At 39.0% G+C, this 21866-nt stretch overlaps 2 protein-coding genes across 2 annotated transcripts in view; one reads left to right on the top strand and one right to left on the bottom strand.

Moving 5' to 3' along the window:
- LOC125231275 overlaps positions 1 to 21866 on the top strand; it is a 229675-nt gene that overhangs the window by 178378 nt on the left and 29431 nt on the right. The window lies entirely within an intron of this gene.
- On the bottom strand, positions 10161 to 11845 carry LOC125231277. The gene is made up of 2 exons (XM_048136716.1): positions 10674 to 11845; positions 10161 to 10257 (listed from the first exon to the last, which is right to left on the bottom strand). Exons 1-2 carry the CDS (start codon positions 11580 to 11582, stop codon positions 10243 to 10245), a joined length of 924 nt encoding a protein of 307 aa, XP_047992673.1. The 5' UTR covers positions 11583 to 11845; the 3' UTR covers positions 10161 to 10242.

The following is a 21866-nucleotide window of genomic DNA, read 5'->3' as shown; positions in this document are numbered from 1 at the left end:
GGGTACGGGACCGTTCAAGTATTACGTAAGCACTATAGGGGGTTGGGGGGTCTTTGTTTTGTAATTTTTGATGACATGGGGGTAGATGACGATTTTGTCGTCCGTTGTTATTTACTTTTTTTAAAGAAATGGCATTTGCTGGTCTATAGGTACTTGAAAAAATAATGTTTACGTAAGCATGGGGAAGGTGTTAGAGCTTTGCTTACTTTTGCTGACAAGGAGGATGGGGCGGTAAATAATTGTAATAAATCTGCATACGTAATTCTTGAACGGCCCCTAAGCAATTATATCGAATACTGTAATTCGATTACATAAAAACAAGAGTCTGCATAATTTTCTGTGGTCTGGCTTTGCGCGATAAATTTCAGGTTCAGAGAGGGTTGTCAGGCGAACGATAATTATAGTAGATATGTTGAATAATACAGACCGGTAAAAAATATGATGCCATGAGCATTATTGTACGCAAAAGTACAATAATTACGGTCCTTGGATGGTGCGACTCAACACACCTAGATGATGCAAATGCAACGATGCAGAATAATAATTATGATCTTCATACTCAGAAATAAATATAAATAACCTACAATTGACACTTTGCAGTCGAAAATCTCCTAATAGAGAATAATACAGGAGACTAAGTGACAAACTGCTTTGAAAGTTCAAAGAAGTAGCGCAATGTACACTTTTTACTTTTATCGGTTTATTCTTACTTTAATATTATTTTTCGCGAATATTATGTAAACATTTTCTTAGAGTTCGTGACATAAATGTACATATATTTTGCCCGTGTGGTGACGGATTAAGAATTTCACCACCCCCATTCTTCCCGTGGATGTCGTAGAATAGAAGGCGACTGTGGGATATGGGTTAAATTATGGCGTAGAGGCTGGCAACCTGTCACTGCAATGTCACAGTTTCGTTTTCTGTCAACCCCTTGTTTGCCAAGAGTGTCGCTGAAACTTGAGTAATTTCATGTGCTCTGCCTACCCCTTCATGGGACACGGGCGTGATTGTATTCAATTCAATTCAATTCAATAATTTTATTTTGGAAAAAATCCATGATGTATGTATGTATATTTTTATTACAGGTATTTTAGGGGTAGGTTTAATTTAATATTTGAATAATATTTTTCCATGGCTGTAATAGTTTTTGACACATGAGTACAATTATTCACTGGTAGCACTGGCACCGACCTGGCAACCCTGGTCCAAACGCCACTGGATACTATTGAATGTAACAAGAATTCCAGTTCCTTTAATTTATTAACGTTAATAAATTCTCCCGTATTATGATGGCTTGCCTAAGACGCACCAACAAAGGTTTTATACGACAATAGTTTATAGCTAAAATTTATACACTATGGCCCTTTAGTATCCCGACAAACTTTAAACACATATTCCGGTATTACGAAAGCAAAATTCCAGTAAACAATGATTTGTTACTTTATTTTCTAGGACATTATTAATCCATACTAATATTATAAACAGGAAAGTGTATATGTCTGTTTATTTGTCCGTCTTTCACCGCAAAACGGAGAGACGAATTGACGTGTTTGTTTAACACTTTTGTAACCAAGAACCCACCTGGCGGGTTCTCGTAACATAGTGAATGTGTTAGTGACAATAGTTGAAGGGACGGAGAGTGACATAGGCTACTTTCTATCTCTTTCTAGCCCCCCACTTTCCTATAATGGGGGCTGGAATTTTATATGGAGCAAAATTTCGAATTTAACGCTTGCGAAGCCGCAGGCAAATGCTACTCAGTTATATTGCAAACTGATGACGATTTGGGCTTTCGAAATAGCATAGGGTCCTAAACACTTTTTATTTCACTAAAATTTACTTTTTTGGTAGAGGTTACGGTTGACTGACAGATAATGGGCTATTAAGGCCCACGGTGTATAAAGAGTAGTTACCAAAGACTCGATAGTGAATGTTGAACCGATCCAGGGCCGGTTCTTTTGTTTGTTTCCAATCTCGATTTCGTCTCGTTACTTATTAAAAAGTGAAAGTGATCCCTTTGACCGGACCAAGATTTATGTCGCTCGTTAACCGAAGTGAATTATCAATATTCATTTGAGAGATAGGTCTATATGACGTCAGACGTGGAGTTATCTGGCATAGCTGGTTAATTTGTAATGACCAAAGATTTCAAAAATGCGTCTTGATCATGAACGCTACTGGTTAAATGAGATTGGTTGGAGTTGATGAGCTGACGTCGTAGATTTTCTAGAATATGATCAATTCGATGCAGCATTGTAGCAAATTAAAGGCATAAAGTGCTATCCTAGCTAAAATATTAGTTATTTAGGATTAATAAAAGTACCTTATGAACCTTCATTGATCATCTACCTACCTAGTAAATGTTTGTAAAAATTAAAACTCCTTTATTTCTACCATGCTGCACCGACAACACTCCTAAAAATATCGATGTCTGCTAATCAGTACGCATCGCGCGCACGCATCACATACTCGTAGATTGCTTGGATCGCATTCGTGCACGATGGCATCAATGTCGCTACTGCACTGGCACGTCCTTACAAACTGATATAAGTCAATGGTAATGACGCAATACGAGTCTTGTTACGACATGGGAATTAATCAATCTCAAGAGAGTGCGGTCAGTGCATTATTGTCTTGCTGGTGTCTTAGCTCGTTACGCGTAATTAGATACATTACGGACTAGGCTTATTTAAATATTAATATTATTAAGGTGGATGTAAAACCTGAATGATATGTTGCTTCGAATCAATACGTTGCCTTGTAATAGTATCATTAAAGATTATGTATATTAAGTACTTAGCATTAAATTTACAATAATGGATTAGTCCAAATACAATTAGGTAGGTGGTTTTAGGCTACCTAAATGTCAGTTACAAGGTCTTCTGTCTATTCAGATGGCTTAAAAAAACTTACAAAAGTTAACTCGAGAAAATCCGCTTTTGTAGTTTGTATCTTTTTCAATTTTAATAATAAAAATACCGTGAGATACTACAGCATATTAAACATGTAAAATCGGGTAACTCACGTAAAACATCGCGAGGGCTCAATGAAAATGCTCCTCGTTACGGAGCGAAACATGTTGAGCCCTCTTAGCCAATTTTACGTGAGTTGCCCGATTTTACATGTTTAATGTATCATTTTCATTTTTATCTTTCTATAATTTTATCAAATTAATTGTTTTTAGTTGGCATGATTTGCTCTTTTCCGCGCTTTGTAAGAGAAGTCACAACTTTTTTGCGGCTTACTTATTTGAGTATACATATAGGTAAGTATAGTAACAATGGTCTAATTACCTTAAATATTTCCTAAATTGATAAAAAGCGATTATGTTAACGATACTAATTACACAATTTAATCATTATTAAATAAACATTATTTAATTATGTTATTTAAAGTAATTGAGACAGTGCAATCATTAGTTAATAATATACATTTTCTAACTAACTATATAGATATACTAGCTTTTGCCCGCGGCTTCGCTCGCGTTAGAAAGAGACAAAAAGTAGCCTATGTAACACTCCATCCCTTCAACTATCTCCACTTAAAAAAATCACGTCAATTCGTCGCTCCGTTTTGCCATGAAAGACGGACAAACAAACAGACACACACACTTTCCCATTTATAATATTAGTATAGATTAGTATAGACGTACATATTATAATGTACTACGTTTGTAAATTATTTCACCGGAAAAGGGCGTTTTATTGTAGACATCAAACAGTCCGTAAAAGGCGTTTAAAGAATAAAGATGATCCACCATTAGTACCTTATCCACATACTTCCAAAGACAATAAACGTATAGAGACTGGTTACCTCCTTATTATTGTGTAGATGGCACCACTAAGAGATTACTTATTTTTTTTTAATTACTCTCAACGTAAAAACGTCATCTTAACGTAACGAAAAAGTTCTAAGACTTCTTGAGATAACGTCAATACACAGAACACAGCCCAACTAGCAAAAGTCGCGCTTACAACGATCTCAAGACTAAATTTTTTTGGTTTTATATTGATTCTATATCATCGTATAATCCTGGATTTGGGCACAATTATAAGCGTATTTATTTTAATATCGTTCTAATATCACTTTTATTGCATACTGTTTGCTTTTACAGTAATCATGCCAAAACTAATTTAAGCCTCCTTAGGCTAATATCGCTTTCAGGTAAGTATTTTATAAGCCTGCATAGGCTTATTTTGGTCCAACGTTAGACTCTTATGAGCCTAAACAAGCTTATTTTGATTTTTGTACGACAACACGGTACGCTTGGTCTGTAGCGTGATAATATAAAAAAAATGTTGTGACAAAATAAACACTGAAGGTACGAATTACCATTTAGTAATACTTATAAACTTATAATAGCGTGTTTATCATCCTTGGTGCTTCTTCATATTGCGCAGTAAGTATTTGGAAAATATTATTTACTGTAAAATGGACCCTTATTTACACTTCAAATTTCATGCGCCCACTCAAATAATAGTATTTCGTATCCTCGTTAATTATTTTATTTCTATATTTGCAGTAAAAAGACGCCATTGTTATAGTTGCATTTTCTCAGTGCGCTATTAGACTATTATAAGATCATTTACTTAATATTAGCATTCTTGAATACCAATGATACGGCCATGTTTAATTAATTTAGGGTTCCTTGCTTTACCTATATAAAACCTCATTTTCTTTATCTTGACCTGATTTTATATCACTTGACCCTATAAAAACAAATATACTTATTGTTTTTACTTTTTATTCAAATGGCAATGTTGGTGATGTGAAATGGTTGTATACTTACAATTGTGTTCCCAAAATCGATTTAAGGTCTAATCACTTTATATTGATCTCATCTATTGTTTATTTAAGTATGTTTATTCTATATCACGCTAATATAGAACTAAATTACTGCTATTGATCTCATAATAGCTTTAAATAAGGTCACAAAAAGATGCACTATTGTATTTTTATGTTATGCTGATATTAGTCTGAAGTTCTTACAAAAGCATTTATTAAGGCTATTATAACATCAAATGATCCTATAAAGTCCAGGATACAGGGGGCTGGAATCTAGGTATTGGACACAAACACTTGATTCGATTCGTATGAGGTTTAATTCGAGACTGAATGGTTATAACTACCCTATCTATACATAAGTAAGTAATATAGGCGTACCCACATACATACATATAAGTTGGTACTGTAAGAGGTTTCGCATTCAGAATGAAACCTTTTACAGCAGTCATGGTCGCTGACTGGCAGTCCCTGATTTAAAATTAGAACAGTATAAAAACGTCAAGGAAAACAGACACTTCAAAGGGGCATTCATATAGAAGCAGCGATTGAGAGTGAACGGTTGTACTTAGCTCCTAAAATATAAAAAAATATTGATTCAAAGCGTTGTTTAAATGTTTGGATGCTCTCCACTGATAGGCCGACTCTCTTACATGGTGGAGGCACTAACGTCTGAAAGTTTCCCCTAGTTTCGGTTTCAGAGTTTTCAGACAACGAACCCCGACCTCATAGCGCGAGGAAGCGCATGCCAAGCGATAAGCCAAACGCGCTTTAAGAAGAAGGATTTCATAGTGACCATCGTCGCCACTACATAGAGCTATCCCGGGTGATATACTTCTTATTATTTAATACTCATTATCACCCATTCCGTAGTTAAAATATAGCTATGCAGAATTAACGTAAAAATGGAATGCGAGACATTCAACAGAGCAACGGGCGCTCAAGATTGTGTTATTCAAGAAACTCTACGACTCCTCTTCGGTGACCATGGGCGTCGACGCAAATTGCGTGAACATCAGCTCCATCATACCTATATACTTAATCATACACATATGCAGTAAATCTTCCTAGATATGTAGGTTACATTAGATAAGCAATGTAAATTTAGTTTCAATCTTTTAATTATACATTATATTGTAGAACTTACGGAATAATTGTGATTAGTGAACTAAAATGTACATTATTTCAAAGGAAAAACGACTTGTGACAGAAAATGTCATTTGCCTATCCCTAATGTTAAAAATGATAATTATTTGTAAATAACCACATAGAACTAATTATTTTGGCGCAATATATAACATGTAGAATACTATACATATTATTTATGCAATGTTTATATTAGAATAAAAACTATTTGATAGGCTTATTTATTCCATAATGTTTTCCTATAGCTACCAATAAGGCTAAGTTATATGAAAAGATGTAAACTGTGGAATAAAACACACCCCAAACTGTAAATATTTAATAAATAGATACAATCGTTTAAAGTTATAGAGTAATGTCACAACACCCTTATAATTTCCTGACTACAAAGAACAACGTTCATACACATTTCTTTTACATGTATCAAGACAAGGCCGACTGGATGACCAGATGATCCAGCTGCTCACGGTGTGGCGGGATGGCTGGCGGTCATATGCAACCCCCACTTCGTCGTCATCACCAACGTGCAGCACACTACAGCTGTAGCAATCTTCATGAGCCGTTCGGGCTCCACTTCACTTCGCAACCGGCGCGGCGGGAAGATTGGCGGCCATGAGAAGCCCCCACTTCAACGCCACCGCCAACAAGAATCGGCATCTTCAAAATTTATTATGTTTTTTCATGTGAAATAAACGTTTTGCCTTGTTTTTTTACTTGAAGTTAGGTGAATTTGCTAACAGCTGTCATGTCAATGTCATCTAGTCATGGCCACAGACAATTAGCTGTCAGAAAGTTCAAAATAAAAGGGTTTAGTCGATGGGCAGGGGTTAGGTTTTTGCCATTGGTTTTCCTAACCATAGTCCATATCTGACTAATTTGCGAGGACCTTGGCTATAGTCCAACTATCCAAATTATGGCGGTCTCAACCGTGGACTAGGCAACCACGCAAAGAGCGTTAGATGTTGGCTACCTTGAATGAGGCTGTCACTATTGGGTGTTAGGAGATTTTTTTTTGTGTGGGGGGCCTGGCTTAGGTAGGGCCAACCGGTAGTTAGGGTAGAATAGGATAGGATAGGGTGTAGTATTGTGAACAATGGCTGCTTCTAACATAAGGGGGAGGGATATGTAAGAGGTTTCGCATTCAGAATGAAACCTTTTACAGCAGTCATGGTCGCTGACTGGCAGTCCCTGATTTAAAATTAGAACAGTATAAAAACGTCAAGGAAAACAGACACTTCAAAGGGGCATTCATATAGAAGCAGCGATTGAGAGTGAACGGTTGTACTTAGCTCCTAAAATATAAAAAAATATTGATTCAAAGCGTTGTTTAAATGTTTGGATGCTCTCCACTGATAGGCCGACTCTCTTACAGTACACATATATCACACCTCCCTTCTTAATCTTTAAATCTTACAGTAATTTATAACAATAATAAACATGAAGTTCTTTTGAAACAACTATTTGTTTTTAAACTATTTTGTATCTATTATCTACTCACTTATAATAACCTTCCTTACTTTTACCTATACTTCTCTCCTAAAAATTAATCTATTTCCAGTTTACGAATTCTGTTTGGTAAAGGCCTGAGGTTCAATGGGGATCGACGCTGTGGCGGTGGAGACGGACGTGGGGGAGGCACACTAGCAACACTTGTCTCATTGGCTTCCGCCCTTGTTACTTCCTCGTTTTGACCCGGTTGTGCGTTTTCCTCGCCCACTTCCGTCTGCTGGCTAGAGCGCGCGACTCCGTCCTCATTCCCTGACGACCGCTCTCTAGTCTCGCTGAGTTCCTCAGGGCAGGGTACAGTCGATAACCTAGATCTGCGTCTGATCTGATCAATATGCCTAAGAATAGGTTTACCGCTACCGCTATCCAAGGTGTATCTCCGTGAACCTTCGGCACCCAGCACCGTACCTTTAACCCACTTATCATTATTGGTGTAATCGCGAGCCCAGACCTCATCACCCGGCCGGAAATGACGTTGCGTACCACCTGCATGTTCGACCTGTCGCTGCTGAACCGACCTGACTCGCTCTTCTAGCGCCCCCTCGCTGCGGAGCAAGTCCAAACGCGAACGTAACGACCGCCGCTGCAAAAGCATCGCCGGACTCTCTCCCGTAGTACTATGCATGCTATTTCTGTACGCCATGAGATATGTCTGCAGTGCCGCGTCGATATCGATATGTTCTCTAATAGCTTTGCTAATCGCGCGCTTACATAATTTCACTGCATTCTCCGCGGCTCCATTAGACGCCGGATGATACGTTGGCGAAAAAGACTGTTTTATCCCATTCGTGTCAAGAAAGTGTTTAAATTCATTACTGGTAAACGGCGGACCCTGGTCTGATACTAATTGTCTTGGCAACCCAAAACGCGCGAAAGTTGCTCTTAGTTCTTTAATTACTGCTCCTGCGTTCGTCCTAAGCATTTCAAATATTTCCAGCCACTTTGAAGTCGAATCTATTAGTACTAAAAACGTTTTACCCTTAAAAGGGCCCAGAAAATCTACGTGTAGTCTACTCCACACGTGGGTCGAGTACGGCCAAGGACTCGGAGGCGAGTGCGCCGGTGCAGGCGCCTCCGCGGCGCATGTCTCACATTGCCTACACTGCGCCTCCACATCGGCGTCAATATTGGGCCACCAAACGTAACTACGAGCTAAGGCCTTAGTCTTGACTATGCCCATATGACTAACGTGCAGCTGCTTAAGAACTGTTTCCCTCAAAATTGTTGGCACCACAACCCGGTAACCCCACATTAAACAACCTCGGTCTACATACATCTCGTGCCGCCTTAATAAGAAAGGTTTTATCTCCTCGTCTTGACACGATGTCGGCCAGCCCGACTGCACATACGATAACACCCTACTTAATGTTAAGTCCCGTGACGTGGCCGTTTTAACTTGTTCGTTAGTAACAGGCAAAAAATCTTCGACAAAATTAAGGTAAGTCACATCCTGTTTTTGTCTCTGGTCTTGGACCCCCTGTGGAAGCCTAGACAACGCATCCGCACAATTTTTATTCGATGGTACATATTCAATTTCATAGTTGTATCCTGACAGTAAAATAGCCCGGCGTTGTAAACGGGACGCCGCCATCACCGGAATGCCTACTTTATCGCCAAAAATATACGTGAGTGGCTTGTGATCTGTCCTCAATATAAATTTACGACCGTACAAATACTGATGAAATTTGCGAATACCGTACACTAAGGCTAGCGCTTCCCTATCAATCTGTGCGTATCCCCGCTCGGCTGGGGTGAGCGTACGCGATGCGTAAGCGATCGGCCGTTCGCCCTCCGGTGTGAGGTGCGATATCACGCAACCTATCCCCACCCCTGACGCGTCTGAAGTGAGAACCAATGGCAGGGAACCCGAATAGTGTACCAAAACTTCACTCGAAGTTAGTACTTGTTTGACCTTGATAAACGCTTCTTCACAACTCGCGCTCCAAACAAATTTAGCTCCAGCCTTTAACAAATTATACAATGGTGTAAGTATTGTACTAACGTTTTTTATGAACTTCGCGTAATACATTATCATGCCTATGAACGCTCGAACTTCTGTCACGTTGCTAGGTGCGGGCGTATTTACGATAGCCCTTACCTTATCCGGGCACGTATGGACGCCCTCCTTGCTAATCACATGACCCAAATAATTAATCGACTCCTCAAAGAACGCACACTTATCTTTCCTTACCCGCAACCCGTACGCCTGCAATCGCTCAAATACTTTATATAAGTTGTCTACGTGAGCTTTCGTATTGCTACCAGTAATAATGACATCATCTAAAAATACGCCCACGTGCGGCAGGTCAGAAAATAATTGTTCCAAATGTCTTTGGAATATCCCAGGGCTAGATGATAGGCCGTATACTAAGCGATTATACATAAATAAACCCTTGTGCGTATTTATTACCGTATATTTTTTTGACTCATCCAGCTCAAACTGTGCGTAGGCCTGCGACAGATCAATCTTACTAAACCGTTCTCCCCCGTGCAGGCGTGCCAATAAATCCTCCACCCTAGGTAGCGGGTAACGATCAACCTCCAAAACCCGGTTCAAGGTCAATTTAAAATCAGCGCAGATACGTATGTTACCGTCTTTTTTTACCACCGGCACGATAGGCGTGGCCCAGTCGGAGCGGTCGACGGGGGTGAGCACGCCGTCGCGCACCAGCTGGTCCAGCGCGCGCTCCACTGGCTCGCGCAGCGCGTACGCCAGCGGCCGCGCGCAGGAACATGGGCCGGGCATCCGCGCGCAGGTGGATGCTGACCTTGCCACCGTTGAACCGCCCCAGGCCGTCCGCAAACACTTCAGAGAATCTGGAACTGAAAGCGCTATAATTAAAATCATAATCTATGACATTATTCACTTCACTGTACTCTGCCACGGGAATCAAACCCTTAATTATATCTAATTCATATAACCATTGGCGTCCGAGCAATATACTTTTGCCGTTTCGTATAACAAATAAATCTAAGTGTTTCTCTACGCCCCTAAAACGCACGAATGGTTTTATTAAACCCACCGGTTGCACCCACTCACCCGTATAATAACGTAGGTATAAGTTACACTTTTCTATCTTTAACTTATTAAAAACTGCCATGTACATTTTCTCACTTATACACGAAACGGCGCTGCCCGTATCGCACTCCATATCTATATCTAAACCTTGCACGTTCACTTTTATAATAATCGGTTTATATGCTAAAGCTGATAACTGATTTAAAGTTGTAATAATTACCTCATCACTATCTTCACTGAACATATTATCGTCCTTCATCACAGTGTTGGCATGCACTTCGTATTGCTCCGCCATATTCGGGCACATACGCTTTAAATGCCCCTGTCTATTGCATACCCGGCACACGTAACGTGCAAATTGGCATCCCGCCTTGTCGTGAGCGCCGCCGCACGCCGCGCACCGCTGGGCGCCGCGCGCCGGAGCCTTGCCCCGGCCGCCGCCGCCGCCGCCGCCGCCGCCAGCGCGGCCGCCCCGGCCCGCGCGAGGCGCCCCGCGGCCCGCGCGCTGTCCCGCCTGGCCTCCCGCCCAGCGCGGGGTCATCGCTTGGCACTCCACGGTGCCCGCTCCACTCGCCGGTCCCGTGCGACCCTCCACGAGAGCCGAGTCTTTTTCCGCCGCCTCCATACTGACCGCCAATTTGTACGCTTTCGCAAAGTCCAACGATTCTTCTGTAAATAACCGCTGGCGTATAGTCTCACTCTGCAGGCCGCAAACCAGCTGATCACGCAAGCTGTCCTCTAGCCAAGTACCGAAGTCACAATCTTTCGACATACGCTTTAACACGGCCACATATTCCGAAATGGACTCGTTCGCACTTTGCTTCCTGTGTCTAAACTTAAAACGCTCAGCTAAGATGCTCGGTTTAGGCTGTAAATGTTTTTCAAGTATCGACGTCACCTGTGCGAACGTTTTGGTTGACGGTTTATCGGGCGTGCACAAATTCACTAAAAGTTCGTAGCACTCAGCCCCCATCACTGTAATTAACGTTGGCACATACAAGGTCGTTTCAATTTCATTTACTAAAAAATATTGTTCTAAGCGGTCTATGTACAGCCTCCAATTATCCGTTCCAATTTTAAATTCCGGTATCTTGCCGACCGCCATTGTTCGCGCCGCCGCCTCACCCATAAAAAAAAAAACTTGCGTTATCGTTCTCTCGCGCACAACAAGAAGTTATAATACCTAACACACGTAATGACCGTAGGTTCTAATCGTCTCGTCGCCACTATAAAGTCCAGGATACAGGGGGCTGGAATCTAGGTATTGGACACAAACACTTGATTCGATTCGTATGAGGTTTAATTCGAGACTGAATGGTTATAACTACCCTATCTATACATAAGTAAGTAATATAGGCGTACCCACATACATACATATAAGTTGGTACACATATATCACAGATCCAATATCGCTCTAATATCTTACTAAACTACTGCTATTGATCTTATAATAGTTTTGAATAAGATGAAAAAGGCATGTACTTATAGTGTTTTTATGTTATGCAGATATTAGCCTGACATTCTTACAAGAGCATTTATTAGGACCATTATAAAATCAAATAAACTTAGAGAAGGGGACTATAAGAACATTTACTCTCAAGAACAATGAATCTACGTAAATGTTATTGTAGGAGTAAGAGGCTTATAATAGTATTATAAAATGCGCTTATATACACATATGAGACTAAGTAATGAGACAGAGAGTTCTAGAGTGCGTACTAACTTGTCTAAGGCTAATATAAGAGCATAACATTTTCTAAAACAAATATTAGAGTGCTATAAGCCCACTACTCTTATAAAGTGCGCAATCCAAGACTATTTTGCTAGTTGGGAGGACACGTGGATTGGTTTGTAATGAGTACATGCCACTAAAAGTTAGATTTGACAAATTTGTACTTCATCGTGAATGACCAAGAGTTTAGAGGTATAATGCCAATTTGATTTTGTATTTGTGTTTGTGGGTTAAATTGTGGCGTAGGCGAGAGGCTGGCAACCTGTCACTGCAATGTCACAGTTTCGTTTTCTTTCAACCCCTTATTTGCCAAGAGTGGCACTGAAGCTTTAGTAGTTGCATGTGTTCTGCCTACCCCTTTATGGGATACAGGCGTGATTGTATGTATGTATGTATGTTGATTTTGTATGAAAATTGATAGTTTTTATTATTAACTGGTCTCCGTTCATCGAGTGTCCTCTCTTATTTGCATAATATGATATTGATATTCCATTAAAGTCCGTCAGGAGAGCCTGCACGCGTGTAAGCTATTAGGTATGCATTTCATTTCTCCCTTATGTATCAAAGACTGACTGTAGTATTGTCAAGAATGATAAACTTTATTCTTCAATTAAAGGATAGCTGTTATTTAAGAGTTAAGAGTTGTTCTTATTTTTCACTGGTTCTCATAATAACGTCTACGCGACAATGTTAGTAGAGTTGGTTTCAGCAACGATTGAGATAGGTATTCTACGTAATAATAGGTAACTCTTTCGCCGTTGAGGCAATCCGTCTCTGGAATTCTCTCCCTCTCTCTATTCGACAAGCCCCAAGCAAACTCGTTTTCAAACGACTGCTCCGCAAGCATCTTCTGGCAGAAGAATTCAAATAATGTTCACTTGTATGCTGTTGTACTATATGTAATTATATATATTAGTCTATCTTTATATAAATTTATATAAGTATTAGTATTCAACCTTAGTTTTGTAAATTTATGTTTGATGTCACGATTATATTTGTCTCTGTTAGCTATTATTTCTCCTGCACCAACATATATGTCTCTGTTTAACCCAATGGTTGACTGGTAGAAATGCCTTTTGGCATTAAGTCCGCCATTTGTACATGTTTCGTTGGTTGTGCAATAAAGTTTAAATAAATATAAAATTCAAATGTAGGTAATTTAGATTCAATTCACGAGTGCACGTGCATTTTGATTCTTTTTGCAAATTCAGCTTTCTACCGTTCGTTGTAGTGTTTGAACGATATCATTTGATAAGCTTATTAAACATAACAATTATTTAATACAAATATTTTTGGCTTTTTGCTTGCGGTTGGCACTAAAATGCTCTGGTGGAATGCAGACAGGATCAATAACTATATGTAGCAGTACGGTTCCGGCACACCATTTCACTGTCACACTCATCACTCATAGTGCCCTGTACAGTCTACAGTGTACTGTTATGAATTCGCCCGCGGCACCCACATTAGCTAAAACATTCGCCAATTAGACCAGATGGACAGGATAACGGCTTCCAAGCCTTCTATCTCCCTTTGACATCAACTTGAAATATGAACTTTAAACTACACCGCTAAGGTCCCTTTCAAACTTAAGAACTAAATCAGTATCTAGAAAGCCATCAACTAATGGCCCTAACGGAGTCGGTCGTGACGCGTCATTTCATTGAGAGGTTAATTCGGTTATTAAAACATTATTAGCTTAGTTCCCTTGGGTTAAGTGGCGATCAGATTACGTCATGAAGCTTTGATTCTACAGCAGACAACGACGCAATCACAAGTTACGCAGCGAGATTTTTGCAGGTTAGCTCAATGCAAGTTCAATAAACTTACCTAATAGAAAAAAGCTTTAGTGAACGTAATTGGTTTAATATTAGCCTATAAAAATATAATGATTGCAATTATAAACCTTGGCGTAGCATCTAAATCGCTCACTGGTCACTGTGTGCAATGCTCAGTGTACACTGTCAATGACCACTTTATTCCCTAGATGTACACAACTGTGTAATTTCCCATATAGCATTACACAGTAATCTCAGTAACATGTCCTCCGGTCATTGATCCTAATCCCTATTTAAATACCACATAATGTAGTTTTTATTTATTGATTACGACGACATGAAAATCTATGTTGCCCTGACCCACCCAATCGGCGTCTCGACGGCCGGATGACTAGTGCACGGCGCATGCATAATCAAATCAGCCCGTTGTCGGATAACAAACACCTACATAAACTTATAAATTATTTGAATACTAACCTTGTTTCATCTTTAACCTGTTTACCCACGGCTAGAAACAAGTGCCACAGCGCCAGTCTAGACTCTAGTTCTATCCTACAGCCATTTTATGATCCTCGCAGATCTATCAATAACATTTTCTTCTACACGAGAGCTTAAGTACTTCTAGTTTTTCTAGGCCATTACTAACCTAGCTTATCAAGATCTAAGCACTGGGATACTGCCAATGATCTTATCGTTCTAAGTATGTCTACCATATTATTAATGTTGTAGTCTACAAGCATGATCTTAAATTTCTTCATTGCAGTGATCCTTATTTGCTAAACCATAAGCAATTACGTAAAGCCACCGAGCCACCATTGCAATAATTTCATAACCATAGATATGATTTTGCTAAGAAAATAAATGTTTTGTTTGCAAGATTGTAGATGCCTATCGAGTTGCGTTTGATAAGAATTAATAGAAGAAACCAGCAGGGTCTATTTAACAAGCCGATTGTAACACAAATGGTACCTACAATAGTCATCGATAACACATTGCTTATAATCATGAATTTCTGTTCTACCTACAAGTACAGTACTCTTTTATGGTCATTTAGTTTCCACTAGTTGCTTTATAGTACTCTTCACAAATTTAAATTAAACAGCACCGTAGCTAGTCGCATTCCAATGTTCTAAACACAATAGATATTTTATAATAATTTCGTCAGCTAGATACCTACATATTCGCCTTCTGTGTATTCATGAGCTAATTAAGCTATACAAAGTTATTCTATCGTCATAACCATCGGTCAACGGCGATATCCCCTTCTAAAGTAGCGTGCTACAGTGCGTGCGATCGTGACTGAACTCCTGAAATGGGCATATCGATGTCAGTTTGTGTGGCCGCGAGTGTACTCGTCCTGTTCATCGTAGTACAACCTTATATTAATGTAGTAATAGGGTACAGTTTCTCACGTCTCTTGACCTTGACGCTGATGTGTACGAGTGTAAACAATCGATGGTAGTTGCGCCGGCGACGACCCACCGCGCATGGCTAATGCGCGCGCACCATGCGGCATAGCGATGAGGGATGCTATTGCTGTACTAAGCCTACTGACTAGAAAGCTATCAAAAGTTGGTTCCTGTTGTTATTTTATTACATCGTTATAATTTGTTTACGACGAAGTTATAAAATTAATATTATCGTTTTTAAATGCTCTTCAATCTCCTCATGCATTAAATCATTTCAACATTCAGTCAGTTAAAAACTAAGGTACCTACATACGGTTATTTATTATTTCATTTATGATGTCTATAAACAGCGTGTAGGTAATACGGAAAAATACGGGATCCCAAAACGAAACCTATTGAAAAATTTTATAGGATTACAAAGCCTGCTAAAGATGCCGCTGAAGTAATGATGTGTTTTCCCCACAATCCAAGGACTTTTAAAAGTTTTGAAAAATGCTATGGCACGTTTTTCTTTAGAGGATCGACTATATTGTTCCCGAATGACAATTAGGTATGTAAAATTAGAAATTCATCCAAAGTACAGCACATACTGGTCCATAAACTGAACGATATTTTGTTTAACTATCTCAGTCCTGCACAAACAAAGAAGAGTGGCGAAAAGAGATTATCATGCTCGTTAAAGTGAGGGCGAATTACTTAGTGAAACAAAGCGTACCTTGAGGACTGTGGGACGACCAACGGTACCTTTGCATAAACAAAAGCTAACAATAGAGATCAACAATCGCCGAAAGCAGTAGGTATCGCATGGCACGCCCCGCCCATTGTGACCCTATCAAGAAACTCTTCATCTAATGAAAGTACCATGGCATTGATTAAAATCTTGTGCTTAATATCAGAAATCAATCTTCGTTTGAACAAACAAAAGGATCTCTGGAATCATACATCATATCGAGGTTAATAGAACGCTGCATATCCTCAAATGAACGCGGGCTATTATTAATGACTATCATTATATTAAAGATCATGACTAGGCTAATATCAGTCAAGATAGTCTGCAATATACTCGTATCTGTAACAGTGGTATTTTCTTGATAAACATTATTGTGAGTGCGACGCGATGTAACAAAAGATCTACCTCGGCATCGCGTGCGGTGGCCGCAGTGCCAGTCACGCACAATATGTCTTCTGTTGGAGCTATTCATGTAATGGACGTGGAATAGAAAATTGGATAATATCGTAAATAGCTCGAAACCATTTTAAACCGTATCAGACCGACCTATTTCTTAACTCCTGATCACACCTATTACTAGCACCTTGATCCACGAGTACTTGCTACTAAACGTGAAAATTGGAAACTTGAAACTTCTCGTGCTAAAGTTTCTTAAGCGTCGTGACGGCGGTATTTCACAGGCGGTATTCCATTATGTTTTACAACTATTTAAACATTTTGAAACTTTAATACTAAGTGGCACTTGCTAAATTCTTGCTTTCTATCTAGGGTAACTTAACACAGGCTTGTTTGCAAAACTGAAAATATTTCTAATCATTTTATTTTGCTTCTTAATAGGATCGACCAAAAACTGAACGATAGACTACTTCCGACATTATCTCTTATCAGAATCAATAGCGCCATTCTACCTAGATACAGTTGATTGACCTTTTTGCCAATTGGTCTTTCTCCTACTTACTTCGGTCAATTTTTAAGTGGAGTGTCTTATAGACACACAGTTTCCATTACTAATATATAATCTAGGCGGGAGGGCGCTCCACGGGTTAATTAAATATTATAACATGTAAAAAAGAAGTAGAAAGCAGGCTCAACATACTTACACATTATTTTTCCAACAGCGTGTCACGTCAGAAGCTATACACGTGCCAAGAAATGAATTGCCGTGACCTGAAAACTTAACATCATACGACAAATTGGTCAGCAATTTATTCCCCACCCATGTTTCTATAACATTAGACTGAAGCATCAAAATACGACTATTGCAAATTTGCATTAAAAAGCGATTGTCAATTCAGCACGTAGCGAGTAGTCGACGGGTTTGGATATGACACATGTTTGAGTACAGTGAGTGATGCACGTGGAGAGAATTTGAACCAGTTAACCGGGCAAAAAACATCCGCGACAAATTTAGCGGGGCTTAATCGTAGCCTTTAAGGTTGACTGATCGTAATATCATAACTGTACCTATTAAAAATCAAATTCCTGTTAAGTTACCTTGTAGATAACCTCAATCTTCCAGAATCAATCAGGAGCTCTGTTAATCAATTCGATTTCATTACCGCTTTTAAGTTTATAAAGGCATATTAACAGAACCCCATCGGAATGGAACAGACGCAAAAACCTTTAAAAGACCAATAAAATTTTAACTGAAATGGTTTCGTAATTGGAGTCAGGAGGAGGTTTAACCTCGTAAGGCCCAACGTCCTATTTTTAGGACTGAGAAAAGTCGTCCTTCCGGCCCAAGCTATTATTTAAATCTATTAATTAGCGGCCCAAGGTCCTAAAATTAGGTCATACGCTTCTAACACGTACCGATCCCTAATATTTGCGTGAAACGAAACGTTTGTGTCTTAAATATGGCGGAACTGAACGCAGCCACTTGATGGAGCTGTCAGTTTGACATTTGATAATCAAATGTCAGTTCTTTGACACGTGGAAGTTGAGAAGATGGCATCCTCGCGTAAACGTGGTAAGTAAATCCGTTTTTTTCATCATAATCTTGAGTTATTTTAACTTAAATTTAATTAAAAATACTTATTTAAGCTTTATACTATATGAATTACTTAAAATTTATCTCCGCTGTGGTTTATTTCGAGAAGGAGATGAGAGCAAACTTCGATGTCCTAGAATTAGGTCGATGGGTCGTTATTGCAATGCAGTATATTATTGCTATGTCATAAATTTAGGACTTTGGGCGGTTATTCCTAGTGTTGTATTGTTACAGGTTTGATATTGCAGAATTAGAAAAATATTTAAATTTAAACGAGTCCGACTTAGAACTATGTGATTTTGATGATGATTTACTTGATGCGGATTTTCAACCCTCAAGCCGTTATCTTCAGTCATCTCACTCCTCATCTTCGTCGTCTGAAGATGAAAATGAAGTAGTGCCTCCAGAGACTCAGACAGTTACTAGTCCGGTTGGAAACAGAAATGTTGCATCTGCTGAATCTCACATTTCACGCCGTTCTCGTGTAGGTCCAAGGACTCGAAGTTGTTCACGTGGTCGTGGTCGGGGAAGGTCATCGCGTGGACGCGATGTTTGATGATTTTTTGTTGATGTTTAGATACATATATAAGTTTTGATTAGTCATAGGTTAAGTGCAATATACTTCCTACGTTTACTTAAATAAACATGATTATACGATAATGTTCGTTTTTATTTCATTATTTCTTTAGTTTAAGGAAATGTACAGGAATAGACTACAAAATATTTCAAATACTTGCTACTTTTATGTATGTAATGTATACATAAAAGTAACACACATTCATAAATACCGTCCCAGTGACCTAAAAATAGGACATTTCTTTTTCGACTCATTTTACATTAATATTGTTCATAATACTCACCTTTAAAGTATACAATAAGACTTTACCTAAAAACATGCAGGTTTTAGATTTTACAGAAAGTGGAAGGTCTGGGCCGCTAGTATAAGTGCCTAAAATTAGGACACTGGGCCGTTACGATAAATGTCCTAAAAATAGGTTGGGCCTTACGAGGTTAAGAGTAAAACGTTTTGTTTCGAAGTGTTCCCCGATGCCGAGTAATCGAATTAACGACGGCAGACGGCCACTGATACAATTTAACTGCTTAAATTCAATAAGACACAGTCGGGGTCAATGAATCCAGGTTATACTGTCAAAGTTACAACCATATTTCATTTTCTTATCGGGGTCAAATACTCCTACAAGAGTTAGAATCAAGTTTTAACTCGTAATGGTTTTTATCAATGTCAAAATGGACAACGTTGACAGAAATACGATTGAAAGATACAAGTCATATCGGGTTAATTAATTTACTAAAAGATTTTATCGGTTACCTAATAAGACGTTATTCAATCTAAGCAGTAAATTTGCCGAGTAAGCGCAGTATAGGTGAGTTTTCGAAGTGTGTCGCAAGTCGGACGACGTTTCGACACCGCGGTGTTAGTATAGACCAGTTCAAATCATAGTGATCACCCGTGTTATGCAAATTAACGCGGTTGTTTAAATTGGCTAAGCAAGCCTTTTTGGGCTTCCTGATGATTACATTTTATAATAACAAAATAAATAATTCTTTGAACATTTGATCGGTTCGCCTCCACATTTTATTTTGATCGGAATTTCGCAGTACTGTTATTCTTATGGATTTCATTCTACGTAGTTGTTATACTCGTAACAGATTTTTATTGATTGTTTTATGTTATGAATTACGGTATATGTACTTACTGTTGCTTAAATAACCTCGTTATTTCTAACACCTCTGCCGATCACTGTAGTTAGTGTTTACCTACATAATAAATACCCCTGTTATTATGTTGGCTATCATGCGCTAATTAAATTATTAACTACATACGCATAATGTACAATTGTACATACCTAATATGTACAGTCAAGTGCAAAAATATGTATCGAAAAAATCGTCTCATAAATTTAATATGGTAACGCTCTTATTACACCGGCCTAAGATGCTATGGGACATATTTTTGTTGTTGAGTAAGATGTGTACACCCATATTTTTACACTTGACTGTACCTAATAGCTCTTATAAAAAACAGAAGTAAAATAATTAACAAATGTAATTTAACCCATTAGTAGCTGCGTTACATATTACGACAACGATTTTAGAGCGTGTAATTTTATTTAAAAACATATCAAGTGACCCGTAAATTATGAGTACCTAGTTTGCCAACGCGGTGTAGTAATCTAGAGGAACAAATCTAGTTGGTCGTGGCCTGAGGTCTGTTATGAACGCTATCTGCGATTGACCGGTTGATAACTTGATACGTGTGACATACTCCACTTCGCGCTACTGGCAGATTTGCTCCATATGTGAACATAGGTTGGTACATATCAGTAACTAGCGACCCACCCCGGCGTCGCACGTGGAAAATATATTATAAAAATGGGTAGGTACATTAAGTATTTCTTAAAAGATACGAGTAGACACATGTCAACGCCGAATTTTTTATAGACGTGAAAGAAACAACTAGTTCAGTGTTTTCAAACTTTTCAAAGAACTTTAGCTTATCTAGAGTGATTTTTCCGATTTGTTTAGCAAATGTCGTCATATTTCAATCAAATCACACAAAATTTATTCCAGCAGCAAATTGAATACTTACCAAAACCTTCATCATGAATCAATCTATTCAAAGAAATGGTCATCATGAAAATCTGCCCAGTACCAGTAGTTTTCAAGTTTACGAACAAACAATAAACATACAGACTGACGCTGTGGGGGACGTTTTATAAATAAGGTTCGTGATACTGATAAGTTCATCACACATTGCTGAAGGCCTGCCACCCGACAGCCGCTCCACCAAACTCAACAGTTTACTTTATTACATTTCTCCTCTCATTTGTTATTGCATTGATATGTTACACAAATGATTTATATGCCTTTTGTCATTCGCAAAGAACGATGACCTACTATTACCCACAGATTGAGTTTCATATTGTTTTCAACCGGCGGCTAGACGAGTTTTTGTTTGGCTGCTTTATTTTTGTAGGATGACCATTTGTTTGATATTCGTGATTGCTACTGCAATACTTTGTGCTGTCACATGTAAATAATTGAGTCATTGTTGGTTAAAGATGAAGACATACTTTTACTCTTAGCTTTTACTTTTGTTTATTTATAATATTGCAGGGTGTTAGCGACCTATATCAATTAAATATGGAGTGTACAGTGTACTGAGAATGGCGCCCACCCACCGTTTTCTATCACCACTAAACCATCAGTTTTTATATACTTTCATTTTTGCACAATTTTTGTCTTCTAATGCATATCTGATAGGTGTAATTCTTCGAGCCGGTATTTTATGAGATCATGTAGAATCCTGATCTTAAACTACAATTGAGAGCGCTATAATGGGCTGGCAACGTTCCAAATAATTATTTGTAGTGTAATTATTCTGACGAACAAAGTGAGTATTCGTTATTTTAAGATTAAACTCGCTTAAAAATCCTGTTTCCTCGCCATATACGACAACTGCATTTCAACAATATTAGCAGACGAGTTTCAAATATGAAGGACACTAACCAGTCAGACGGTAAAAAACTTCCAATTATGGAATACCTAGATACAAAATTAGCCGATGCAGCCGGCTAGATGCGTCACGTGGTACCGGGTGCGCGGGCGCAGCGCAGCCGCAGCCCGCCGGTGCAGTTTGTACGGAGCCGTGCGGTTGGCCGCACGTCCGTCGCGTGACAACGTAAACAAGGGTCGGCGTGACCCGCCCTAGTGATGTTCTTGTGCTAGTGACGATTCCATTACTGCTGCATACGC

This window comes from Leguminivora glycinivorella, chromosome 11 (genome assembly GCF_023078275.1).
Source record: "Leguminivora glycinivorella isolate SPB_JAAS2020 chromosome 11, LegGlyc_1.1, whole genome shotgun sequence".
Classification (NCBI taxonomy): domain Eukaryota; kingdom Metazoa; phylum Arthropoda; class Insecta; order Lepidoptera; family Tortricidae; genus Leguminivora; species Leguminivora glycinivorella.
This window is presented reverse-complemented; position numbering and strand designations above follow the sequence as displayed.

Coding starts and splice junctions, on each gene's coding strand:
- LOC125231277 (XM_048136716.1), bottom strand. CDS start 11,582: ATGGGTGAGGCGGCGGCGCGAACAATGGCGGTCGGCAAGATACCGGAA.